Raw genomic sequence first — 21763 nt, forward strand, 5'->3', positions numbered from 1 at the left:
ACTTGGCTGCCCAATCAAACCATCCAGGTCTGCTTGTAAGTTAGAGACATCTTGTAAGGACTTTTTACTATTACATAGTTCGGTGTCATCTGCAAACACAAACATTATACTTTTAATCCCAAACTCTGTATCATTTATAAATATAGTAGTAAAAATAATGAACCCTGTGGTGCAACAAAAATACCCCTAGACCTTTCAGAGTATGAAACAATACAATCTACTCTCTGTATCAGACCTTTTAGCCATTATTCTATCAATTTACTTTATACATATTTACTATTAATTTACCTATATGTATTGTGTATACCTTAAAAGATATGCTTGAAATGTGTCCTACACTGTAATTGAGGATGTCATGGAGAAAAGCAGGTGCCATGGTAAAGCCAGGCTTTGAGGAGTGGTGACTTCTGAATATTGGCAGCTTCCACCAATGTCTGTATGACCACAGTATCCTTTAGCTTCCAGCAGAAAAGCAGAGGTGCAGACTAACCACTAAAATGGATTTGCCTTTGTACATAGCTTAAAAGAAACAGAAAGGCAGTTATTTTCCTTTTTTTGGACTTTTTTTAGTAATTAGCGTCTCTGCCATGCCAAGCTGTCAGGTTTAGCACCCACTCTCTGTCCCTGCCTGACAGAGCATGCAGCCACATTTCCTGAGCAATGGCATACACACTGAAACATTCTTGGGAGAAAGAGGTCCTTAAATGGCCAGTGATCAGGCGCCAAGCACCTGGTGCAAAATAACAAAACCAATACTGCTTAAGCTGCGTACACACTTCCAATTTTTATCGTTCAAAACGAACGACGAACGATCGATTGGGCAAAAATCGTTCGTAAAAAAAGTAACCAACGACGCCGACGAACGAGGAAAGTCGTTGGAAATGAACGACCGGACCCGCGGATCGGATTGGACGACGATCGTTGACCATCGTTCGTGTGTTCGATCGTTCATTGATCGTCCATGGTCTGAGCATGCGTGATGAACGAACGTTCCTGTGGTGCACGTAATTTCCTGTATCGTTCAAACGATCGCATCTATTGTGTGTACAATATCTAGGAACGATCGTGTCGTTATCTGTATGTACAGGATCGGTGCTATACGATCGTTCGCAGATATCGTGCAGGATCGTTCGTCGTTCGTTTACCAACGATAATAATTGGAAGTGTGTACGTAGCTTTAGGCTAAAGTATGCCTAGTGTGTCTGCTGCCATTACTGTCCCTTGCCTAATTATTGACACTGCCTTTTCTGTCACCTGCCCTTCTGCTTGATCATCGACACTGCCTTGTCAGAAGCCTTGTTCTTCTGCTTGATTACCAATGTTGTCTTGCGTGGCACCTGCACCACCTTGTCTACTAACTGCCAAGACCTTCCGCCTGAAAACTGACAGTGTGAGTCATTTTGGATTTTTGACCTTGCTGCAAAGAGTCTGGTAATCATTAGGATTACTGGCCCATCATGCTTTGAAGGAAACCAGGCATTGCTTAGATTTTGTGCCCCAGGAGATCCTATTTTACTAGTTGGGGATCATAAAAAATCTTAATCAAAAGAACAGAGAGAGTACTCCACCTGGCATTTTAACACATTACATTTAAAACTATTTAACATAACTTATTGATACCAAATTAAGAGAAGAGTCTTCAAAAGTCCTGCAGGCAGCAGTATCCTGTATCTATTTTACATCCTTCATAGACATATAGTAGACATATTTATGCAGCACTCCCACACTACTTTATTTGGTGTCAGTGTCCGTTTAAATGTCTTTATTAATCTTGAAGCTGTTAAGGTTATGTGATAGCTGGTGAGCTCTGTGTGTGTTCCTTTTGTTTTAGACTTTCAGATTCCCAAATCCTTATATGGAGATGCAACCTACAAAAGCACTTTAGGATATCTAATATGTTGACTGGTTTTGTTTTAAACCCCCTCCTATTTATGGATACCAATGAACGGCCAATATACCGATGAACGGTTTGCATACCAGAACTGCTAAAATATAAACCAGTCTTAAATTAAACTGTGGTAACTACTCTAACCTGAAAACACAAACATGTCTAGTTCCAAGACATGTCAGTGGATGTCAATTAAATATAAACCTAGAATCTTGTTTTAATGGAATTTTGAGGGCCATAAATTTTGAGAATACATGGTACGGTAGTCAAATACACTAGGTACTGTATTAAAGTAGATACCTAAAGATTTGAGTGGGTGATTAAGCTAACCTGCATCTAATAATGATTCAAATCGAAACTGTACTAGCTTTTCCTTTGTGCTAAGTTTGACATAGGAAAAATAAAATATATAAAAAGAAATAGAAGAGCATTATTATTCTCCATATTTTGACATTCCACGAGATCTTAGCAACTGTGTTATCTGTTACAGATTCCTCTGCCGGTACAAGATATCAGTCCTGCCCAGCATCCCGTTAAGGCAGGTCTTTCTGAAGCATTCGTGGTTCTTCATCCCTTGTCGGGAGCTTCAGGTGAGCAAAATTATATAAAAAATTTGAACCATGGCTTTGAACTTGGTAGAACTTAGAGTTTATCTCCAAAATGTTTTGCTTTGTTCTGTATAGAGTGGGGAAGAGTAAAGCTGCTTACACACATGCAAATATTGTCCTTGGAAAGGATCTTTCACGATCCTTTCCAACGACAAAGGACTGCACGATGCATGAAGGAGCGCTGTACAGCACCATTCTGCTCTATGGAGAGGAGAGGGGGAGAACGACGGAGTGGCACCCCGCTGCACGCTCTTATCCTTCCCTTGCATAAGGATCGTTTGTCACCCATCGCCCATGGATCCCCCAGGACGGTCGTTCAGACGATGGATGACAGGAGCTGTACACACGCCAGATTCTCGTTCAATATTGGCCCTGAATCGATTATCGGCGAGAACCATTAGACGTGTGTGTGTAGCTTTAGTCTTTATTGTTGTTTCCCCACTAAAGATATTCATCTTTTTTTTGGGACTAATACATTTTTAAAATATATAACCAATGGTGATAACATCTAAAGTGGGAAATTCCATAACTTCAGGAGATTTCTGGTTATGTCTCTAGAACAGGAAGTGAGGGTAGCAGTACAGCGCTACACAGACAGGAAAAAAAAGGTTTTTTACTTTCGTTGCACTGAAAAGGTTTTAGCTTTACATATATTTTAACATAAAGTCGTGGCTATACATGCCTATTAGGAATCAATAAGAAAAGTATCATTCTCATACTGCCTGAAAGCTAAACTAAGTAATGGTTCTGATAATTCACATAAGTGTGTAGAAATACAATACATGCATACACAAAAAGGGGTTTTCCCTGCAGTATAAAAAAAGTGCTAATCTCATGCATGCGCAGTTGTTTTTTCTACATTTACGGGAGGAAACATCACCTGATCTTACACCTGAGCACTGCGAGACAGGATGACGTAAGCAGAACCCAGAAGAAGAGGAAAATGGTGGCAGCTGGCTCTTCCCCTGTGCTGGGACGAAGAACGAATCTGAGACAACGCAGGAACAAATCTAGTCCAATGCAGGGGGTTCGAGGGCTCTGCAGGAATTAAGGTAAGTGTGATTTTTTATTTTCCTGACAATTTTGCTTTAAGTGATCTACTGTATTTTTTTAATTAGTGTGATAAGAGCCAAAGTATTTTTGGTTTCTTCAGGATTAAAAAAAGTGCCAGAATCCACAAGTTTACACTTTTAATGCTATCGCCCCCAGACATGCATGTTTTGGTGAATGTTGATGAATTCCATCCACTAGAAACACAACAACTATGGCATAAACTGTCACAGATCCCCGCAGTGAAAACAAACTCCACAAGAAAAAAAAACATGCAGCTTTTCCGTAAATCAAAGTTAAAGTATAAACATGAAAGCCTATTTTAAAAACAATTTATACACTTTTTGAGTTAATTGCAAAGTCTCTGAACATAGTATTGTCATCAAAATCACTGGAATGACCAGAAAGACTTGTAGGAACATATCCCAAAATCATGTTTTTTTCCTTAAGGAAAATTATTAAAATGCAGTCAGTTAAACCTATTTTAAAAGCCTACTTCTGACATTTTCAGTTGATTGAAAAAATGTTGAACGTAGTAATGTAAGCAAAAAGCTGTAAATGTAAAGCTTCCCCATCCTATTAATTTTCTAATAAAATGTATACCCTACCAAAACACCCTTTAAACCCCTAATAATTTCCATTACTACAGAGCAGAACAGCTGGCTCCACTGATGGCATACCATACCACATCTAACATCCTTTATGTGTTAACCTGGAAGCATAATATGTGTCTCCTATAGTGATAGATACCCTGCCATAGACCTCTCCACAACTTTGGAAACACATAGCTCTCTTCTTCAACATTCCCTAATGTGAAATATTCAGGCAAATTGATATCCCCACATACACCCTTAGCCACTACAGTCCATAACCCGTCCTTTTTCCCTTTCCCGGTTTTAAGGCCTGGCTGTCAAAGGGCCTCCACAGAGCTAAGGATTGTATTGTACTCTCAGGAGTGCAAGCCTTTGCTTCCCTTACTTCATCATATGAAGTAATTACATTGTCCATATTTACTTATCTTCAAATTAAGCATTCTTTACAATGTTTGCAAAAATTTACCACTAAACCACTTTTGGCTTTTGGATACCCCCTCTTGTGATGGCAAATCCCAGATGCCGTAACCTTCCCCCCCCCCCCCTTTCGCTTTTTCCTCATCCTCTTTGTTAAAAACTCCTCCCCCCCCATTTTTTGGTTTTCCTTCTTCTTAGGTTGGAAAGAAGTACCGTTATTTTGTTTTTACATGCTCAATACACTATAATATGTTGTTCCCGTATACTATTTTATTATTGTATTCTAAAACTTGTAAAACTGAAAATCTAATAGAAATCATTAAAATAAAAAAACAAAAAAAAGAAAACACTACCAAAAAGCCTCCTAACATCAGTTGATTAATGGTAAAGTTTATACCATACCTTGCCACAAAGAAAGGCAGAATTCAGCACAAAGTGTGCAGGCTTTAGCATATATAGTACAGACTGCAGTATATCAGATCCATTATAAACCTTTTGCTGTAATTAGGAGATATTGGGAAAGTCTTTTTATGGACAGCCAGCTGAGATCCAAATGCAAATAGATACTAGCATGTCCACTTTAGTGGGCATACTCCAGGTGCTCATTTAAGACAAACTATATATGCACATTGGGAGGTTTCACCAAAAGCAATCACACAAAAGTCTGCTTATCTGCCAATTTATGGAATCCAAATCAATAACAGAGGATTATCACAATACAAGTTCAGAGATCTTATCTTAATTTAGCATCTCTAATCCTCTACAGCTTCAGATCAAATGGTAAAAGAAGCATCAACCTGCATCTGAGCTGGAAGGAGGATACAATTTTCTCATTATACAAGGCCCGGGAAGGATTATACTTTACACCTCCCAAAAACATGGTCACATTTAGTACTTTGACTTGCTGCTAATATTTGAAATACTATAAAAGATCATTGAAATATGGTCAAATTTAATTAATTATTGAGTCATTTTGCGTATAACATAAAATTATACAAAACTTTTCTAGAGCTGCCCCAGTTCTTTTGAATGGTCTTCCTCATCCTATTCACCTTGCTTCTACTTTCTTTTGAAACCGTCACTACTTCCCACCACTAAATATCTCCCCTCCTATTGTGGGGTAATTCCCCCACCTACTAGATTGTAAGCTCTTTGGGGCACGGTCCTCCTCTCCTGTTTCACTGTCTGTATTCGTCTGTCATGTGCAACCCCTATTTAATGTACAACGCTTCGTAATATGTTGGCGCTATATAAATCCTGTTTATTATTATCAATATTTATAATAATAATACAAATATTAAAATTAAAATAAAATAATCCCCATTTTGCCAGGAGTTTTAGGGCATGGATGCATTTAATTCACACAACATTTGTTTTTCCTACATGAAACTGCTGAAAATGTTCATCCAAGAGAATCTCATTATCTTTATTTCTAATATCTGCAAGATTTCAATCAAAACAGAAAAGAAACTAAAAAGGAACAACAAAAATAAACATAAAGAGGTCTCCTGCATAGCACACAAATATTAGCTTTAACAATAACCACAAGTAACATGTACATCATATAAGTATTACACAAAGTGAACAATTGAGACTTCTAGCAGAAATCAAAGAATTTATTTTTCTGGGTATGTAATAACTATAAAGAAAATGGTTTCTCAATAAACAGAAGATAAGAACACCAGGAAAAATAAATAACAGGCAGTTATCGATGCATAAAGGTTCAACCATAAATCTACAAAGGAACAAGATAGAGAGAAAGGGAGAGAGGGGAATAAGGATGAGAACAAAGGAGGATGTCGAACAGGTGTATGGTATAAGTCAAAAGAGATTTCTGGTGCTAGTCCCAAGGCAGTTATGGCAGGACCTGAATTAGAGTCAACATACAGTATATGTCTTAAAACATATTGGAGGCAGAAAGTAGATTGGAGTCCCAAGGAGCACAAATTTCTGAGAATTTTTTATATCCATCATACGTTCTTGCCATAAGGTGCTCCATGAGTTGCATTTCTTTTATCCTAGCATACAAATCAATGGTGCCAGGGGGAGAAGTGGATTTCCAGTGTCAGGTAATAAGGCACCTTGCTGCAGTTAAAACGTGACATGCTATTTTTCTATTCAGTTTAGAGAGGTTAGATATGGGTATACCTAATAAATTAGTGACTACATCAAGTGGTATAGAAGTGTCTAATATCTCAGAAAGAAGGATGTTAACCCTTGTCCAGTAGGATATTAACTTTTTATTTTTATGTGACATTTTGTTTTCCCCGCATCAAATTTTCCACAGGGTCAATCATATAGACTATATTCATAGAACAGTTAAAAGAATTATTCCAAACTTTGTTTACATCACAAGCATAGAAATGGCCTACATCTCATAAATATGCTACATCTCAATTCCAAACTCCTATAACTCCAACTTTTAAAATATTGTCTTGGGTTTTCAAAAGTGTTAGTACTACAAAAGTGTTAGTGTTAGTGATGGATTACATCCACATGTCCTCAAAGAGCTGAGCTCAGTTATTTTAAAGCCATTGTTTCTAATTTTTAGAGACTCTTTAATCACTGGCATGATACCAATGGATTGGCATAAGGCCAATGCGGTCCCTATCTTCAAAAATGGAACAAAGTCATTACCAAGCAACTACAGACCGGTAAGTTTAATGTCCATAGTTGGAAAGGTCCTAGAGAGTTTGATAAAGAACCACATGAAGGAGTTTCAGCTAGAAATTAATATTATAAGTGATAGTCAGCATGGATTCAAGAAAGACAGAAGTTGTCAAACAAATTTTATCTCTTTATTTAACAAATTTTCATCTTTTTATGAGGTAAGCAAGTAAACAGGTAGGCAGTGGAGTATCAGTTGGTATAGTGTACTTGGTCTTTGCTAAAGCATTTAACACATTACCTCACAGACGGTAATATGTAAGTTAGGGTCAATAGGTCAAAAGCCAGTCTGTTAATGGATAGAGAACTGGCTTAAAGATCACATCCAGAGAGTAGTGATTAATGATTCATACTCTGAATGGTCTAAGGTTATTAGTGATGTACCCCAGGGTTCAGTGAACCTTTGCTGTTTAACATCTTTATAAATGATATAGCTTGGCATAAAAAGTATGATTTCTGTGTTTGTAGATGTAATGGAATTAGGTCCATACAGAATGTCTATAATCTACAAGCAGACCTGGATGTACTGTTTGATTGGGCAACCAAGTGGCAAATGACATTTAATATTTACGAATGAAATAGAGTTTGGAATAAAAGTACCATTTGTTTGCAGATTACACCAAACTATGTAATGGAATTAAGTCCATACAGGATGTCTATAAGCTACAGACCTGGATGTACTGATTGGGCAGCCAAGTGGCAAATTACATTTAATATAGATAAATGTAAAGTTATTCACTCAGGGGCCAACAACATGCATGCTTCATACTGTCTAGGGGGTATACATTCAGGGGAGTCAGAAATAGAAAAGGATCTGGGGTTCTGGTAGATCATAGACTTATTATCAACATGAAATGCCAAGCTGCAATATCAAAAGCTAGCAAAGTATTTTCTTGTATTAAAAGAGGAATAGACTGCACATTTTGAGACATTATCCTGCCTTTCTACAAAGCATTGGTCAAACCTCATCTGGAGTATACAGTTCAGTCTTGACACCAGTTCACAAAAAGGACATTGTGGAATTGGAGAGAGTGCAGAGAAGGGCAACTAAACTAATAAAAGGAATGGAGGAGCTCAAATGAGAGATTAGCTGAACTGAATCTATTCTCCCTTGAGGAGAGACGTTTAAGGGGGAATATGACCACCCTTTTTAAATATATAAATATGTTTAAGGTCCATATAGAGAATTCTTTTCCCAACTATGAACTTTAAGATCTTTACAAAGAACAAGAGGACACTTTTTGCCTCTGCAGGAAAAGAAGTTTAAGCTCCGGTGGTTGAACTTGGTGGACTTATGTCTTTTTTCAACCTGACTTACTATGTAACTATTTACCGGAAGGCCTAGTGTCTAAGAAAACCAAAGCTTAACTGAATTGGCAAGTCGCATATTGGCCGATCAGTTTTATGGAAGGTTTTCTTTTAATTATTTAAAAAAAAAAAACATAACAAATTTCTTGTAGCATCTGATGTGGAAGCTTGTTTTTTTTAGCATCTCCTATGACAGTGGTACCCAACCTTTTTTCATCTGTTGACATTATGATAAAACTCACAGGCACAATGCAAAATTATTAAAGATGTATGTTTAAAACTGTAAAATTTTTAATTTAAAATTAAATTAAAATGTTTAAGTTACTGTAACCTACATGCATGAAATAAAGGAAATGACAAATCATGAATTTCTGCACTCACCATTTGATGCTCATTTTTTTAATGAAAGATACAAAACTAAAGCTATCATACAGTGCTGACTGGTCATATATTGCTCCCCACTCACCAATACTGTACCAAAGAGCAGAACTACACCATACAATAAATCCTGTCAGTTATAGGGGGCCGCTAATCTTCTGTGTACCCCCAAATCTCTGCAATGGATATCTCCAGAGAAATGCAATTCATATGACAGATAGCCATGTGGTACATGCTCTTAATCTACATCTTTAGGTCCCTACATCTCCCCCTCCTTGAGTAATTAGGGTTCACAGAAGGTAAGTGGCCAAATATGTGTGACAGGGTAGCAGAGTATGACAGGTAAAGTTTTTCATATCTTTTGATGGCACCATAGTGATGACATTTTTTGGGGAGTTACTCACAAGAGTCCCTGACTTTTCTTACAGAGAAATTGGAGTTCAGAGAGTAAGGTAATAGCTTTGTGTCACAAGGTAGTGTGATATGATGGGTATAAAATTTTATTGGGGGGAGCAAAAGGCATTTTCTGCTGGCTCCCACATTTCCATTTGCCAACATCCCTCTATTCCAGAGAAATTGAGGGTCACAGAAGGTACGTGGGCAGCCACTACCATTACCATTACTACCAGTGGCCATTAGCCACTGAATCCATCTGCAGATTTGACTCCAGGTGACAGGAGTGTCTCCCCCTGGGCAGGGTTCTATGGCATGAGGAAGGGGTAACGGGACAGCAACCTCACTGCCAGTCTGAATGCAGCCTTGTTTTGTGAACAGGCAAGTATATATTTGTGAACAGGCAAGTATATATTTGGGACACCACAGCACAGTACTCTAATAATCATTACCATGGAAGTGGGACCCGGGGGTCCCTAACATACAATCTCAATTTGGGGACCAAGGTCTTGGAATAGCCCCCCTTAATGTGAAAATACCCCTGCTTGTTATTAGGATTTTCTGCTTGTGACCCTGTATCTGGCAACGTATGTTTAGGGGAGCTCTCAGTGTCCTCTGTGTCCCCTGAAAATATCACATTTCTATCACACAGTGTGCAGGATATATGAAAGTTTACAATGGGTTAATGACAGCAGCAAGGACACAGACACAGTTCTCATGGTGCCGCTGCACAAGGTATGCTTATCTCACAGTACAAGATGGACAAGGGCAGTCACAGTTGATTGCCAGGTCTATAGTACATGCCCACTCTCTCTGTACATGCACAATCACATAGAGGAACAGTACTGTAATATTTATTGCCATGGAAGTGGGACCCGTTTGTCCCTAACATTCTAACTCAATTTTTGGACCACGGTCTTGGAATAACCCCCCTAATGTTTACATATCCCTGCTTGTTAATAGGAATTTCAGCTTGTGACCCTGTATCTGGCAACCTATGTTTAGGGGAGCTTTTATTGAATCTTGTGTCCCCTGAAAATATCACATTTCTATCACACTCAGTGTAGGAGATATGAAGGTTTACATTGGGTTAATGACAGCAGCATGGACACAGATACAGTTCTCATGCTGCTGCTGCACAAGGTATGCTTATCTCACAGTACAAGACTAAGAGCAGTCAGTTGATTGCCAGGTCAAAAGTACACACCCACTCTCTCCCTCTCCTGGCAGCACAATCTAATAGAGGAACATAGGATATGCACGCCCCATTCCCATCAAGACAATGCGCAGAGGGCCAGATCTGGCAGCCTGCCCCCAAGTTGGGCACCATTGTCCTATGGCAATGGTGTATATGTTTTTGAACAAATGTATTCCTAAAATTACACTGGGGAACAATTTTGAACCAATTTTTTGTTGACTTCAGTTTTTAGGCTTATTTACACTAAAATAGGTATGCTGATTCTGAAAGTGCAGCTAGTTTTCTTCTATCACGTCAGGTTTATTCTCAACTGCTAATATTATTGCGAATACTGTAGCGCAGATTTGTATAGGCAAATCATTTGCACGCAAGACAGTATGGTCAGAGGTTGTGCACTGCTCTACATACTGAATAAGCAAAATGTATTTTTCTACTTACACACGTATTTCCTTTCTTTTAGATCATGTCTGGCTCTGCTGTTTCTCGTTGTGTGCTACCATCTTATCTCAATTCTCTCATATGTTTCCAAACTTCTGCACTGCATATAATGTTGGCGCTATATAAATACTGTTTATTAATACTAATAATACGCTCACTATTGCCAGGTAATAGTTATGCAAGGTCACTGATGGAATTTGAAATTACTGATAAGGGAGGCTTTAGACATACTCTCTGCCCTGTATTGTGTACTGGTTAGCCCTCACTCAAGTTCTCTTCTGTCCTATCAACATACCTGGGGAATGAAATTAGGTGTCATCTTAACACAATGACAAAATATGCAGATTATACAGCTGTCCCATAAAACCTCCATTTTTAGTGCCTGGAACTGGGATATAGGAACCTGTCAAGATGGTACCGAATTCCCAAAAGGTTGCATCACTTCCTCCTGGGGGTCCCGGAGACCTTTTGGTGTTGTCACCAGTCAACTAAATCCCTATTATATATTTTCTGGCATTGCCCAGTTTTGCAGGACTTTTGGACGGGGTAAAGGGGATCTGCAAATCGCTTCCAGCTGACCTGGCTTTTTTTCTTCCTAAATTACAAAAATATACCCCAAAAATATATTGGAAATCTGTGCTTGGTAACTAGGTAAATGGGGCAAGGGCGTGTATTCCTGTATTATGGATACAGGCATCTTTCCTGGCCACTGAAATGAAGTTTGCTAGAGTAAATTATATCATGCGTATGGAAGACCACACTGCTGACATGATGGACTAAATACCACAGATTACAGGCACCACCTAGATCTGCACCATATTATCAACCTCATGACATGATGACTTTTTTATGATTCAAACCTTACCTTCTATAAACCCCCCCCCCCCAAAAAAAAAAAAGCACTACAGGAAATGTTATAGAACCTGAGCTACTTGATATACCTCATTATTGTTTTTAAAAAATTTTTAGCCCTAGAGATACAAAGAAATGTGAAAAACAACATGTAAAAATGGCTAATTACTATGATAGTCTTATAAAATGTGTGAGTTAACATTATAGTGTGAATTTATATTGTTGTGGTGAATTTTTATTGCTATTTTGAAATTAGTTTAATGATTTCTTTCTTCTCACAGAAACACAAAAAAAGGCAATCTATGAATATCATCGAGTGCAACTGGATCTTACCAAAATTCAGAGTCAGACAGCTGTGGAATTCAACCCTCTACCAAGTAACGTCACCAAAAATAAATGTTTGCTTATACAAATTGAAGAATCATTTTCATATCTTATGGCTTTACCCAGTTTTTTTATCAATATGTAGTTGGAAATTGAACCATGCATTACAAATGGTATAGGTAACACATTTCTGGGGACCAAAGACATTTCAGCTGGATCACGATCATGTTTTGAACTGGAAATGTACCTGTAGCACAAATACATTTGGTCCTTACTACGCCTAACCTTTTATTTCCACTCCAAAGCACGCTTATGATAACTTATCATATTTCTTTTATTAGCCTACACAAATAGCAGTAGCACAAGTTGATTAACAATAATTTTTGTATACCAAAAGATGTTCTCTTTTTTTTTTAGCTCACATTGGGTCTTTATATACAGTTATGTACTTTTTCACATGACTGTATATAAAGGCCCAATGTGTGCTAAAATGTTATGAACTATGTACTATGTACACACTCATTAGGAAACAAAAATCATCCGATCCTTAGCAGGTTCTAAAAATTTTTAACTCCAACCCCAGGTTTGATACCCTCTGACATGCTTTCTGATAAAATCCACTAACTTTGATATGTCTAACAAACTTTGAACAAGCAGTGTTCAACTGAAATCCAAAGTAATTTCAAATATAAATTTTATCCAAAATCTCTAGGTTCTGCCACTACAAACATCCACATATTATACAAAACAGAAAGCCATCCCCTGGTATGTGCTCTCATAATCTCTCATTTCAAACACTGCAGCATTCTTCTGTCTGGTATTAATTTAGAGTTTTTAATGAAAGCTACAGCTAGACATTTTTTTTACAACAGATGTTAAAAAAGAATCCCCAAATTCAATCACATGAAGATAGCAGAAATAAATAGTGTTAACAGTTAATAGAGTTAACATCAGTGGCAAGCATATTCTGGGGTCACTATGCTATAAATAAATCCATACACCTATTAATTATAAACAGCTAAAACCATTACACTATACTGTAGGATTCCTTATTTTTTATTGTACAATAGTGGTAAAATACATACTGTACATGTGCATGTCTTGTCCCCCCTCTGAAGGTACCACTATTAGTACCACTGTATGTCTCGCCAGTCTTGTCCATGATGTTGACTGTCTCGCATACTGTATTTTAGTGTTGTGTTGGCGATAACTTGTTTTGTTTAAGCGATAACTTTTTTTATTAGTTAAGCCCTTATAATGCCGCCTAAGCGCTGTGCCCCTGCGAAAGCTTCCTCTGGGGCACCCAAGAGGAAGAAGATGATGACCATCAGCGAAAAAGTGAAACTTTTAGATATGATCAAAGAGGGCAGAAGTTATGCATCTGTCGCACGCCATTACGGGGTGAATGAATCTACAGTGCGGTACATCAAGAAAGTGGAAGCAAACATCCGCAAAACTGCTTCAATAACCTTCAATAACGAAGCAAAACGTGTGGTAACTCCGCATAATAACAGAATTGTGAAAATGGAAGCTGCACTGGCATTGTGGATTGCTGATTGCAGGAAAAAGACAGTGAGTTTGGACACTAATATGATCAGGACAAAGGCCAATGCTCTCTACGACCAAATCTTGCCCGATGACGACAATGAAGAGGCTAAAGAAGGTGCTGACGAACCTCAAGCCAGTACTAGCGCTGCTAGGAGTGATTCGCCTCCTCGAGGACGAGGCTTTTCAGCCAGCAAAGGCTGATTCGAAAAATTTCAAAAAAAGATACGGCCTCAGAAACGTGCTTCTGTATGGTGAGGCTTCCTCTGCTGACAACGATGCTGCTTGTCGTTACGTGGAGGAGTTTCCTAACCTCATCAGTGAGGGAGGCTACCTCCCTGAACAAGTTTTTAACATGGATGAAACAGGCCTTTTTTGGAAGAGGATGCCTTTGCGTACATTCCTCTTCAAGGACGAAGTAAAGAGGCCAGGCTTCAAGGCTCACAAAGACCGTGTGACTGTCATCATGGCTGGCAATGCTGCAGGTTTTATGCTTAAGCCAGGCCTTATTTATTAAGCCAAAAAACCACGGGCATTAAAAAACAAAAATACGGCTCTGTTGCCCGTGTTCTGGATGCATAACTCCAAGGCCTGGATAACGAAAGCTCTGACCCATGAATGGTTCCTCCATTGCTTCATTCCCCAGGTGAAGCTGTATCTGGATGAAAAGGGCCTCCCCTTTAAGGTCCTTCTCCTGATGGACTGTGCAGGAGGCCATGCAGCGGACCTGCAATATGACGGTGTGCAGATAGAGTTTCTGCCCCCGAACACTACATCTCTAATTCAGCCAATGGATCAAGGTGTCATTCGTGCCTTTAAGGCACTCTACACTCGCTCCACGATGGAGGGCCTCATCTCGGCAGTAGACGATGCCAATGACGAATTCACCTTGAAAGCATACTGGCGCAGTTACGACATTGCCTCATGTTTGTCTAATATTCAGCAAGCATTAAAGGACATGAAGAGTGAGACCATAAAGTCTAGCTGGAAGAAATTATGGCCGAACGTGGTGCACAAATAGTGTATAATGTAATGTACAGTAGCTTATATAATATATATATAATACAATTATATATATATTATATAAGGATTTCTTTGTATTGAGCTTTTATTCAGCTTTTTTGTATTGAGTTCAATGCAAAGAAACTCAATACAAAATTTTGACTTTCCCGCCCCGCCTCCCTCCCGCGCCGACGCATGCAGCGACGTCACCGGGAAACGCCGGTGATCGTCACTGCACTCGCCGGCTGAAGACAGAAGAGAGAAGACGTGTCCGGAAAAGCGGAGGGAGAAGGTGAGTATTTTTTTTTTGTGATCGACGCTGGACAGAACGGAGGGAGAAAAAGCTGGCCGGCTTGGTTAAATCAATTACTTTATTTACAAATTTGTTAAAAAACATAAATCTTTTCAACCAATAAAAACAAAAATGCAAAATAACTCCACCATGTGAGGCTATTGTGTACAGCTCAACCCCTATATATATTTGACTACTGTTCCATATGCTGAAAGAAAGCAGCATCATTTATTTTTTTTGGAATGTTTCCACTATATTTTCTCACATACCTCCACTAGTGTTGTTGTTCGAATTCGGGTTGTCTCTGTTCGAGTTCAGGTCAACCCAATCCAAATTTTGTTGGATTCGAAGCCCCGAATTCAGCCCTCCCACAATGCCTAGGGACCTCCCCCATAATGCCTAGGGCCCTCCAATAACAGCAGGGATGCTCTCCTCCATGTTTGTTGTGGCAGCCAGCTGATTGGCTGTCTGTCACTGCATGCCACACAGGCAGCCATTGGCCTATATAAGGCTGGGGCGTGCCTGCATTTACCACTCCTGACAGAGATTTGCCAGCATCACAACCTTTCTGTGCTGCTTGGCTTGCTTTGTCAAAGTAAAAAAAAGTGCTTTACTTAGACTGTGTCACACTAACAACTATTAGTCAGATAGATTGTTGGATTGTACTGTATTGGTGCAGTCCTGAAATCTACTGTACTCAGATAAGTAGAGTGTTTCACTGTTAGCTAGCTAGCTAGCTAGCTAGATAGATAGATAGTCAGTCAGTGTGTTACATACACACAGCCAGAGCCAGGGTACCCTCCCTGACTGCGTGCACAGTATCACATCTGTACTGAGAGACAGTCACACAGAAGCAGTCTATACTGCAGTATGCAGTTTTTATACTGTGCTGCATATTACAAGCGTAACGAGGAAGGGGCAGCTTTGGCAGGAGTAGCAAGCAAAGCAGTATGAGTTTGTTTTTAACTGCAGACCCGCGAACAAGAAGCGCTGTTGTTAGTGGTGAGTGTCCAATATTACCACACCTTGAACAAGATGTAGTAGAGTACATGACCTAGCCTGGGTCAAGTGATTGTACCCCCTTTTCATCCCAGACACAGGCCTCACAGGAGTCCCAAACAGTCCATGATACACCTGTTCCTCCTACTCTTCTTCCTCGTCTGGAAAGTCTTGTGTACAGCAGTATGTAGAGGAGTCCTACTGAGGGGTTGGAGAGGCGGAGCTACAAGCATTCCTTGAAGATGCTCAATTGTTTCAGTCATCTGTTGAAGAGAGTCAGTACACAGGCTTTTCACCCGAACACTCTAAGCCAGACAAGCCAATTCAATCTTGCTTTAGAAGGCTGCTGCTTCCTTTTGGCACATACAAGGAAACTGTCTCTTCTGATGATGATGATGATGTCCTTGATCCGACATGGGGCGAACAAGGTGATCATCATAGGCAGGAAGAAGAGGAGGGGGAGGTTGCAGAGCGCCCTAAAAGTGGGAGAGGGTAAAAGCTGCCCACATTCTGCAGTCTTCACGTACCATTGAGGCAAGTCAAAGTCGTCAATGGTGGGAAGATGTCACCACAACTTTGCCTCAACAACCACGGATCACCACCACGAGCACCAGTTCCAAAGCACCTTTCGGCCCAGTTCAATGTTCGCCCGTGTGGGCATTTATTAATGTCCATGGTGATGACAACACTATGGTCATCTGCAAACTGTGTGCTCAACACTTGAAACAAGGCAAAAACCCAAACAAACCGGGAACAAGTTGCATGAGCACACATTTAAAAAGCCACCACCCGGTAACCTGGCGGGAACACCTGGTCAAAGCACAGAGCTCTGTGCGGTCCGACCACCTCTGCCCAAGAAGCAAGCTTAAACTGCTCGATCTTCCTCCGCTGCCTTTCCTCCTTCTGCCACCAAAGTTACCTATGCTGCTACCAGCAATTTGAGTAGGGCATGTAGCCAAGCATTACCTTTATCAGGCTCCACCAGCGGTGAGCAGGAGCTCCAACGCCGATTGGCTGCTGTTTGTCGCATTGCTAGCAGTCAAGACCAGGCATCATTGCCATCCCCCACACCTTCTACTCCATCGTCCATACGGCTAACTCCCAACAGACTCCAGCCAGGCAAGGTTGTGTGTGACAACAGGGCCAATCTGCTGGCAGCCCTGCATTGTGGGAATCACACACGTACCTTGCCTGGCTCACGTCATGAACCTTATAGTACAGTGCTTTCTTATGAATTCCCCAGGCCTCCAGCCCCTGTTGCTGAAGGCTATAAAGTTGTCAGCGCATTTCTGACGGTCGTTCACAGCCAGTTCCAGATTGGTGGATTTACAGTGAAATCTCAATCTGCCGGTGCACCAGTTAATTTACCTACATTACTTTTCTTCAGCCCTGCCAAGTGGCTGCAAATTGAGGACTTGTGCACTGTATTGTCACCTTTTGAAGAGGCGACCAGGATGATAAGCAGGATCAGGCCTGTGTCAGTGACACCATCCCCATCATATGCCTGCTGGAACAGATGATAGTGGATCTCGGACACGACACAGAGCAGACACTGCAGCAAGAGATGATGTTTCAAACAGGAGGTAGAAGAGGATGAGGAGGACATTGCAGGCATGGGAGAAGAGCAGGAAGGAACAGAGGAGGATATTGAGGGTACATGGCATCCATCCACCCAAACACAAGGTGGCATGTTCCGTGGATGGCAAGACCAGGCGGAGGAGGAGGAGGACGACGACTACCCTGTGCTGCTGTTGGACCCACAGGAGTGTGGGTCCAGAATTACCTCAGCTGTAGGAACTTTGAGCCACATGACAGCCTTCATGCAGGAGTGCATAGCCAAAGATCCGTGCATGCAACACAAAAACAAAGACTGATGACTACTGGATTACTACATTACTTGATCCATGTTACAAGTCTGAGATTAGACACAACTAGAAACAACTAGAAGAAATTAGATTAGACACAACTAGAAACAACTAGAAGAAATTCTATTTTACAAAAATAGAACAGAAATGTTTCTGACTTTTTTGATAGCTAGTGGGATCAGAATAAAATATCTGTATTTTTGGAGAAAAATACATAATTTTTATGGCTTTTTTGATAGCTACCAAGTGGGATAAGAATAAATAAATAATAAATTCTCCTCCTGTTACTGCTGCTGCCTTCCCAGTACCCAAATCTAGATGCCAGTTACTAATGTTGTCCACACTCCATCTCAGGGCCTAACACCTCCTCCTCATGCTATTACAGCTGCTGCCTGCCCAGTACCCAGCTCTTGATGCCAGATCCTAATGCCGTCCACACTTTGTCTCAGAGCCCACCACCTCCTCCTCCTGCTGTTACTGCTGCTGCCTGCCCAGTACCCAGCTCTAGATGCCAAATACTAATGCTGTCCACACTTTGTCTCAGAGCCCACTGCCTCCTCCTGCTGTTACTGATGCTGCCACCTGCCCAATACCCAACTCAAGATGCCAGATACTAATGCCGTCCACACTTTGTCTTAGAGCCCACTGCCTCCCCCTGCTGTTACTGCCACCTCCTGCCCAGTACCCAACTCTATATGACATATACTAATGCCTTCCACACTGTGTCTCAGAGCCCACCGCCTCCTCTTCCTGCTGTTACGGATGCTGCAGCCAGCCCAGTACCCAGCTCTAGATGCCAGATACTAATGCCGTCCACAATTGGTCTCAGAGCCCACCGCCTCCTCCTGCGTCTTTTACTGCTGCTGCCTGCCCAGTACCTTACTCTAGATGTCAGTTACTAATGCCGTTCATACTTTGTCTCAGAGCCCACCGCCTCCTCATCCTGCTTTTACTGTTGCTGCATGCCCAGTATCCAACTTTAGATGCAAGATACTAATGCCGTCCACACTTGGTCTCAGAGCCCACCGCCTTCTCCTTCTGTTACTGATGCTATGTTATAATCAACAGTCATTGTAAAGCTATGATATTTGCACTGTTCTTTGCATTGGAATATTGTTATATTATATTTGTGTACTTATGCGATGATTTTCTAAATCGTTGTTTAATATATTCCATATTACCTATTTCCCCTGAAGAAGCTTTCTGGCGAAACGCGTTGAGGTAGTGAAAACTGAGCCTCCTTTCTGCACTTGTTGCAACTCTTAGTCAGACAACTAATTGTCTAGTAAGCAAGGCATTTCCCTACCTATAGCGGTTCAGGGATGTCTTGGACTGAATGTCTTTTATATCACTTCTTTTTGTTTTTGTAATTGATCCCTATTGTGATTTGCATTGTGGATGTTAAATAAATTAATATATTTGTATACCTCTTTTCTCCAAGTAAACCCCAGTCTTTTCTCATTATTTCTTCATTTTGACCTATTATGGGGTTGGCAGATCTATTACTGACAAGATAGTTAGGGTCATTCCCCCCCACACTGTATTGTTACTTAGTTCCTGTATTGTTTCTGACAAGATTAATGATCCTATTATTAATAATAAAAATAATAATAATAATATTAATAATGAGCAGTATTTATATAATGACAACATATTATGAAGTGCTGTACATTAAATAGGGGTTGCAAATGACAGAGAGACAGAAGAGGAGGAGAGAACCCTGCCTGAAAGAGCTTACAATCTAAGAGGTGGGGAAGCAGCATGCACTAAGACAGGGATATGAACTGGTGAGTAGTGAGGGTTTTAAGAGACAGAAGACAGGTAGGCAAGCTTAAAAAAATGGGTTTTGAGTGCTTTGTTAAATGATCAGAAAGTAGAAGCAAGCTGAATGGGAAGTGGAAGACCATTCCAGAGAGTGTGAGCAGCCCTAGAAAGGTCTTGGAGTCATGCATGTGATGAAGTTTTAAATGAGGAAGTCATTAGTAGGTAAATGGAGCAGGGAAGATAGCAGCAAGGGCTGTACTTTTCTATCAAGTCAGAAAGGTAAGTGGGAAAAGAACTGTGGAGGGATTTGAAGGCCTAGCACAGGAGCTTGAATTAGATTCTAAGGTAAAATAGCCAATGAAAAGAACTACAAAAAAAAAGCAGCAGAGGAGGAGTAGTGGGTAGAATGGATAAGTATGGCTTCAGCATTCATAATAGATGGTAATGGAGAGAGTCAGGTTAGTGGAATACCAAAGAGTAGGAGGTTACAGTAGTCCAGACGAGGGGTGATAAAAGCATGTACAAGGAGTTTGGGGATCTCTGGGGACAGGTAGGGGCGAATTTTGGATATGTTGCGCAGATGACAGGACCTGGAAAATTTCTGAATATGGCGGTGTAAAGGAGAGGGCAGAATCAAAAGTGACATCAAGACAACGTGCATATGGGAGATATGAATAACAGTGTCAATAACCTTTGGAAACATATTAGGCGGAGATTTGGGGGGGGGGGGGGGAGATGATGAGTTCTGTTTTATCCAGGCTGAGTTTCAGAAAACTGTCAGCAATCCATGATGAGATGGCTGACAAGCAGCATGAAACCTTGTTCAGGACTTAGTGAGACAAGTCAGGGGTGGACAGATACATTTGACCCTTGGGGAACACCAACAGGGAGGTGAATAGAGGAGGAGAAATTACCATTGAAAGAAACCTGAAAGGAACAGTCACAGGTTGGAAGCAAACTAAGAGAGAGCAGTGTCACTGATACCAATGGCGTTCATGATTTGGATAAGAAGGGGGTGGTCAACATTGTCAAAAGCAAAGAAAGATATAGGAGCAGGAGGAGGGAAAAGTCTGTGTCTGTGAGTCTTTTAGACAATGCACTCAAGAAGTTTGGAAACATAATGAAGAAAGAAGGTAGGATGGTAGCTAGAAGGTAGGGGGGGGGGTCTATTTAGGGTTTCTTCAGAAAAGGGAGAATAATGGCTAGTTTGAAAACGGAGGGGTGGATACCAGTAGAAAGGGAAAGGTTGAATCGTTAATGCAGGGGAGTGGGCATGGGGTAGATCAGAGGCAATTGGGTCAAGCAGACAGGGAGTAGATGGAGATGAGGGGAGAAGAGAGGAGTTTTCATTCAGAGTAATAGAGCTGAGGAAGGTTAGTGAGGATTTATAGGTGGAAGGGGTGGATATGGTTGGAGTGGCACGATGAGCAGAGACATTATTTCTGATTTTAACAATTTTGTCTTAGGTGTGGGGTTTAGGAGGTCTCAGCCATTGTGGTTGTCCCATATCATAGTCTTACTCAAGCCAAAAAATCTGTTTTCTCCAAATACCCTTGACATGACTATGGACACCGTAATATGAAACACTATATAAATACTTTGTAATAATAATGGACTCTACCCCTAAGGACTCTTTGATGTGTCAAAGGAGACATGGGAAAGGGAATAGACGCCATATAGGGGTGTGGTGGAATATGTTCATGCGCATGCTGACATGTGACTGTGTGGTTGCTGTAATTTGCTCCAAGCCCAAAAAGCTCAAAGCAGAGTATACAATAGGACTGTATGGGTTCCAACATTCCATCCGGGCAACCGAGCAAGGGCCCAGTAAGATTATAGAGCAAGTTGTGCATGTCAACTATAAGGTTTACCAGCCTGACAAACACAAAAAGGAGCAGATCTACTAATAATAAACCTTGGAAGGTTTAGGAGGCCCTGTCTACCCACCCCACAGCTGTAATGGTTTGGACACCAGGAGTGTCAGAGGTAAGCAGTGGAGACCCTCAGAAGGAGTAAGTAAGGAAGTTTGTGATCCAAAACTGTAAGTAAATAATCTCAGACTGGCTGGCTCTGACTATTATTGTAAAGCATGATATTATGACTGAGCCTGGGGTTAAGGTCCATAAAAACCCTACTTGATGTCACGCAGAGAGAGACAGGGCCACTAGGGGGCGCTACGGCT

General features: G+C 40.7%; 1 protein-coding gene across 1 annotated transcript in view; it reads left to right on the top strand.

The window, feature by feature from the left end:
• The window catches only part of LOC140332438 (plexin domain-containing protein 1-like), a 132533-nt gene that overhangs the window by 80501 nt on the left and 30269 nt on the right, over nucleotides 1-21763 (top strand). Inside the window, 2 exon segments of the mRNA XM_072413698.1 lie at nucleotides 2379-2478; nucleotides 12072-12167. Of these exon segments, the coding sequence (XP_072269799.1) occupies nucleotides 2379-2478; nucleotides 12072-12167 (196 nt within the window).

The sequence above is a fragment of the Pyxicephalus adspersus genome, chromosome 6, assembly GCF_032062135.1.
Source record: "Pyxicephalus adspersus chromosome 6, UCB_Pads_2.0, whole genome shotgun sequence".
NCBI lineage: Eukaryota > Metazoa > Chordata > Amphibia > Anura > Pyxicephalidae > Pyxicephalus > Pyxicephalus adspersus.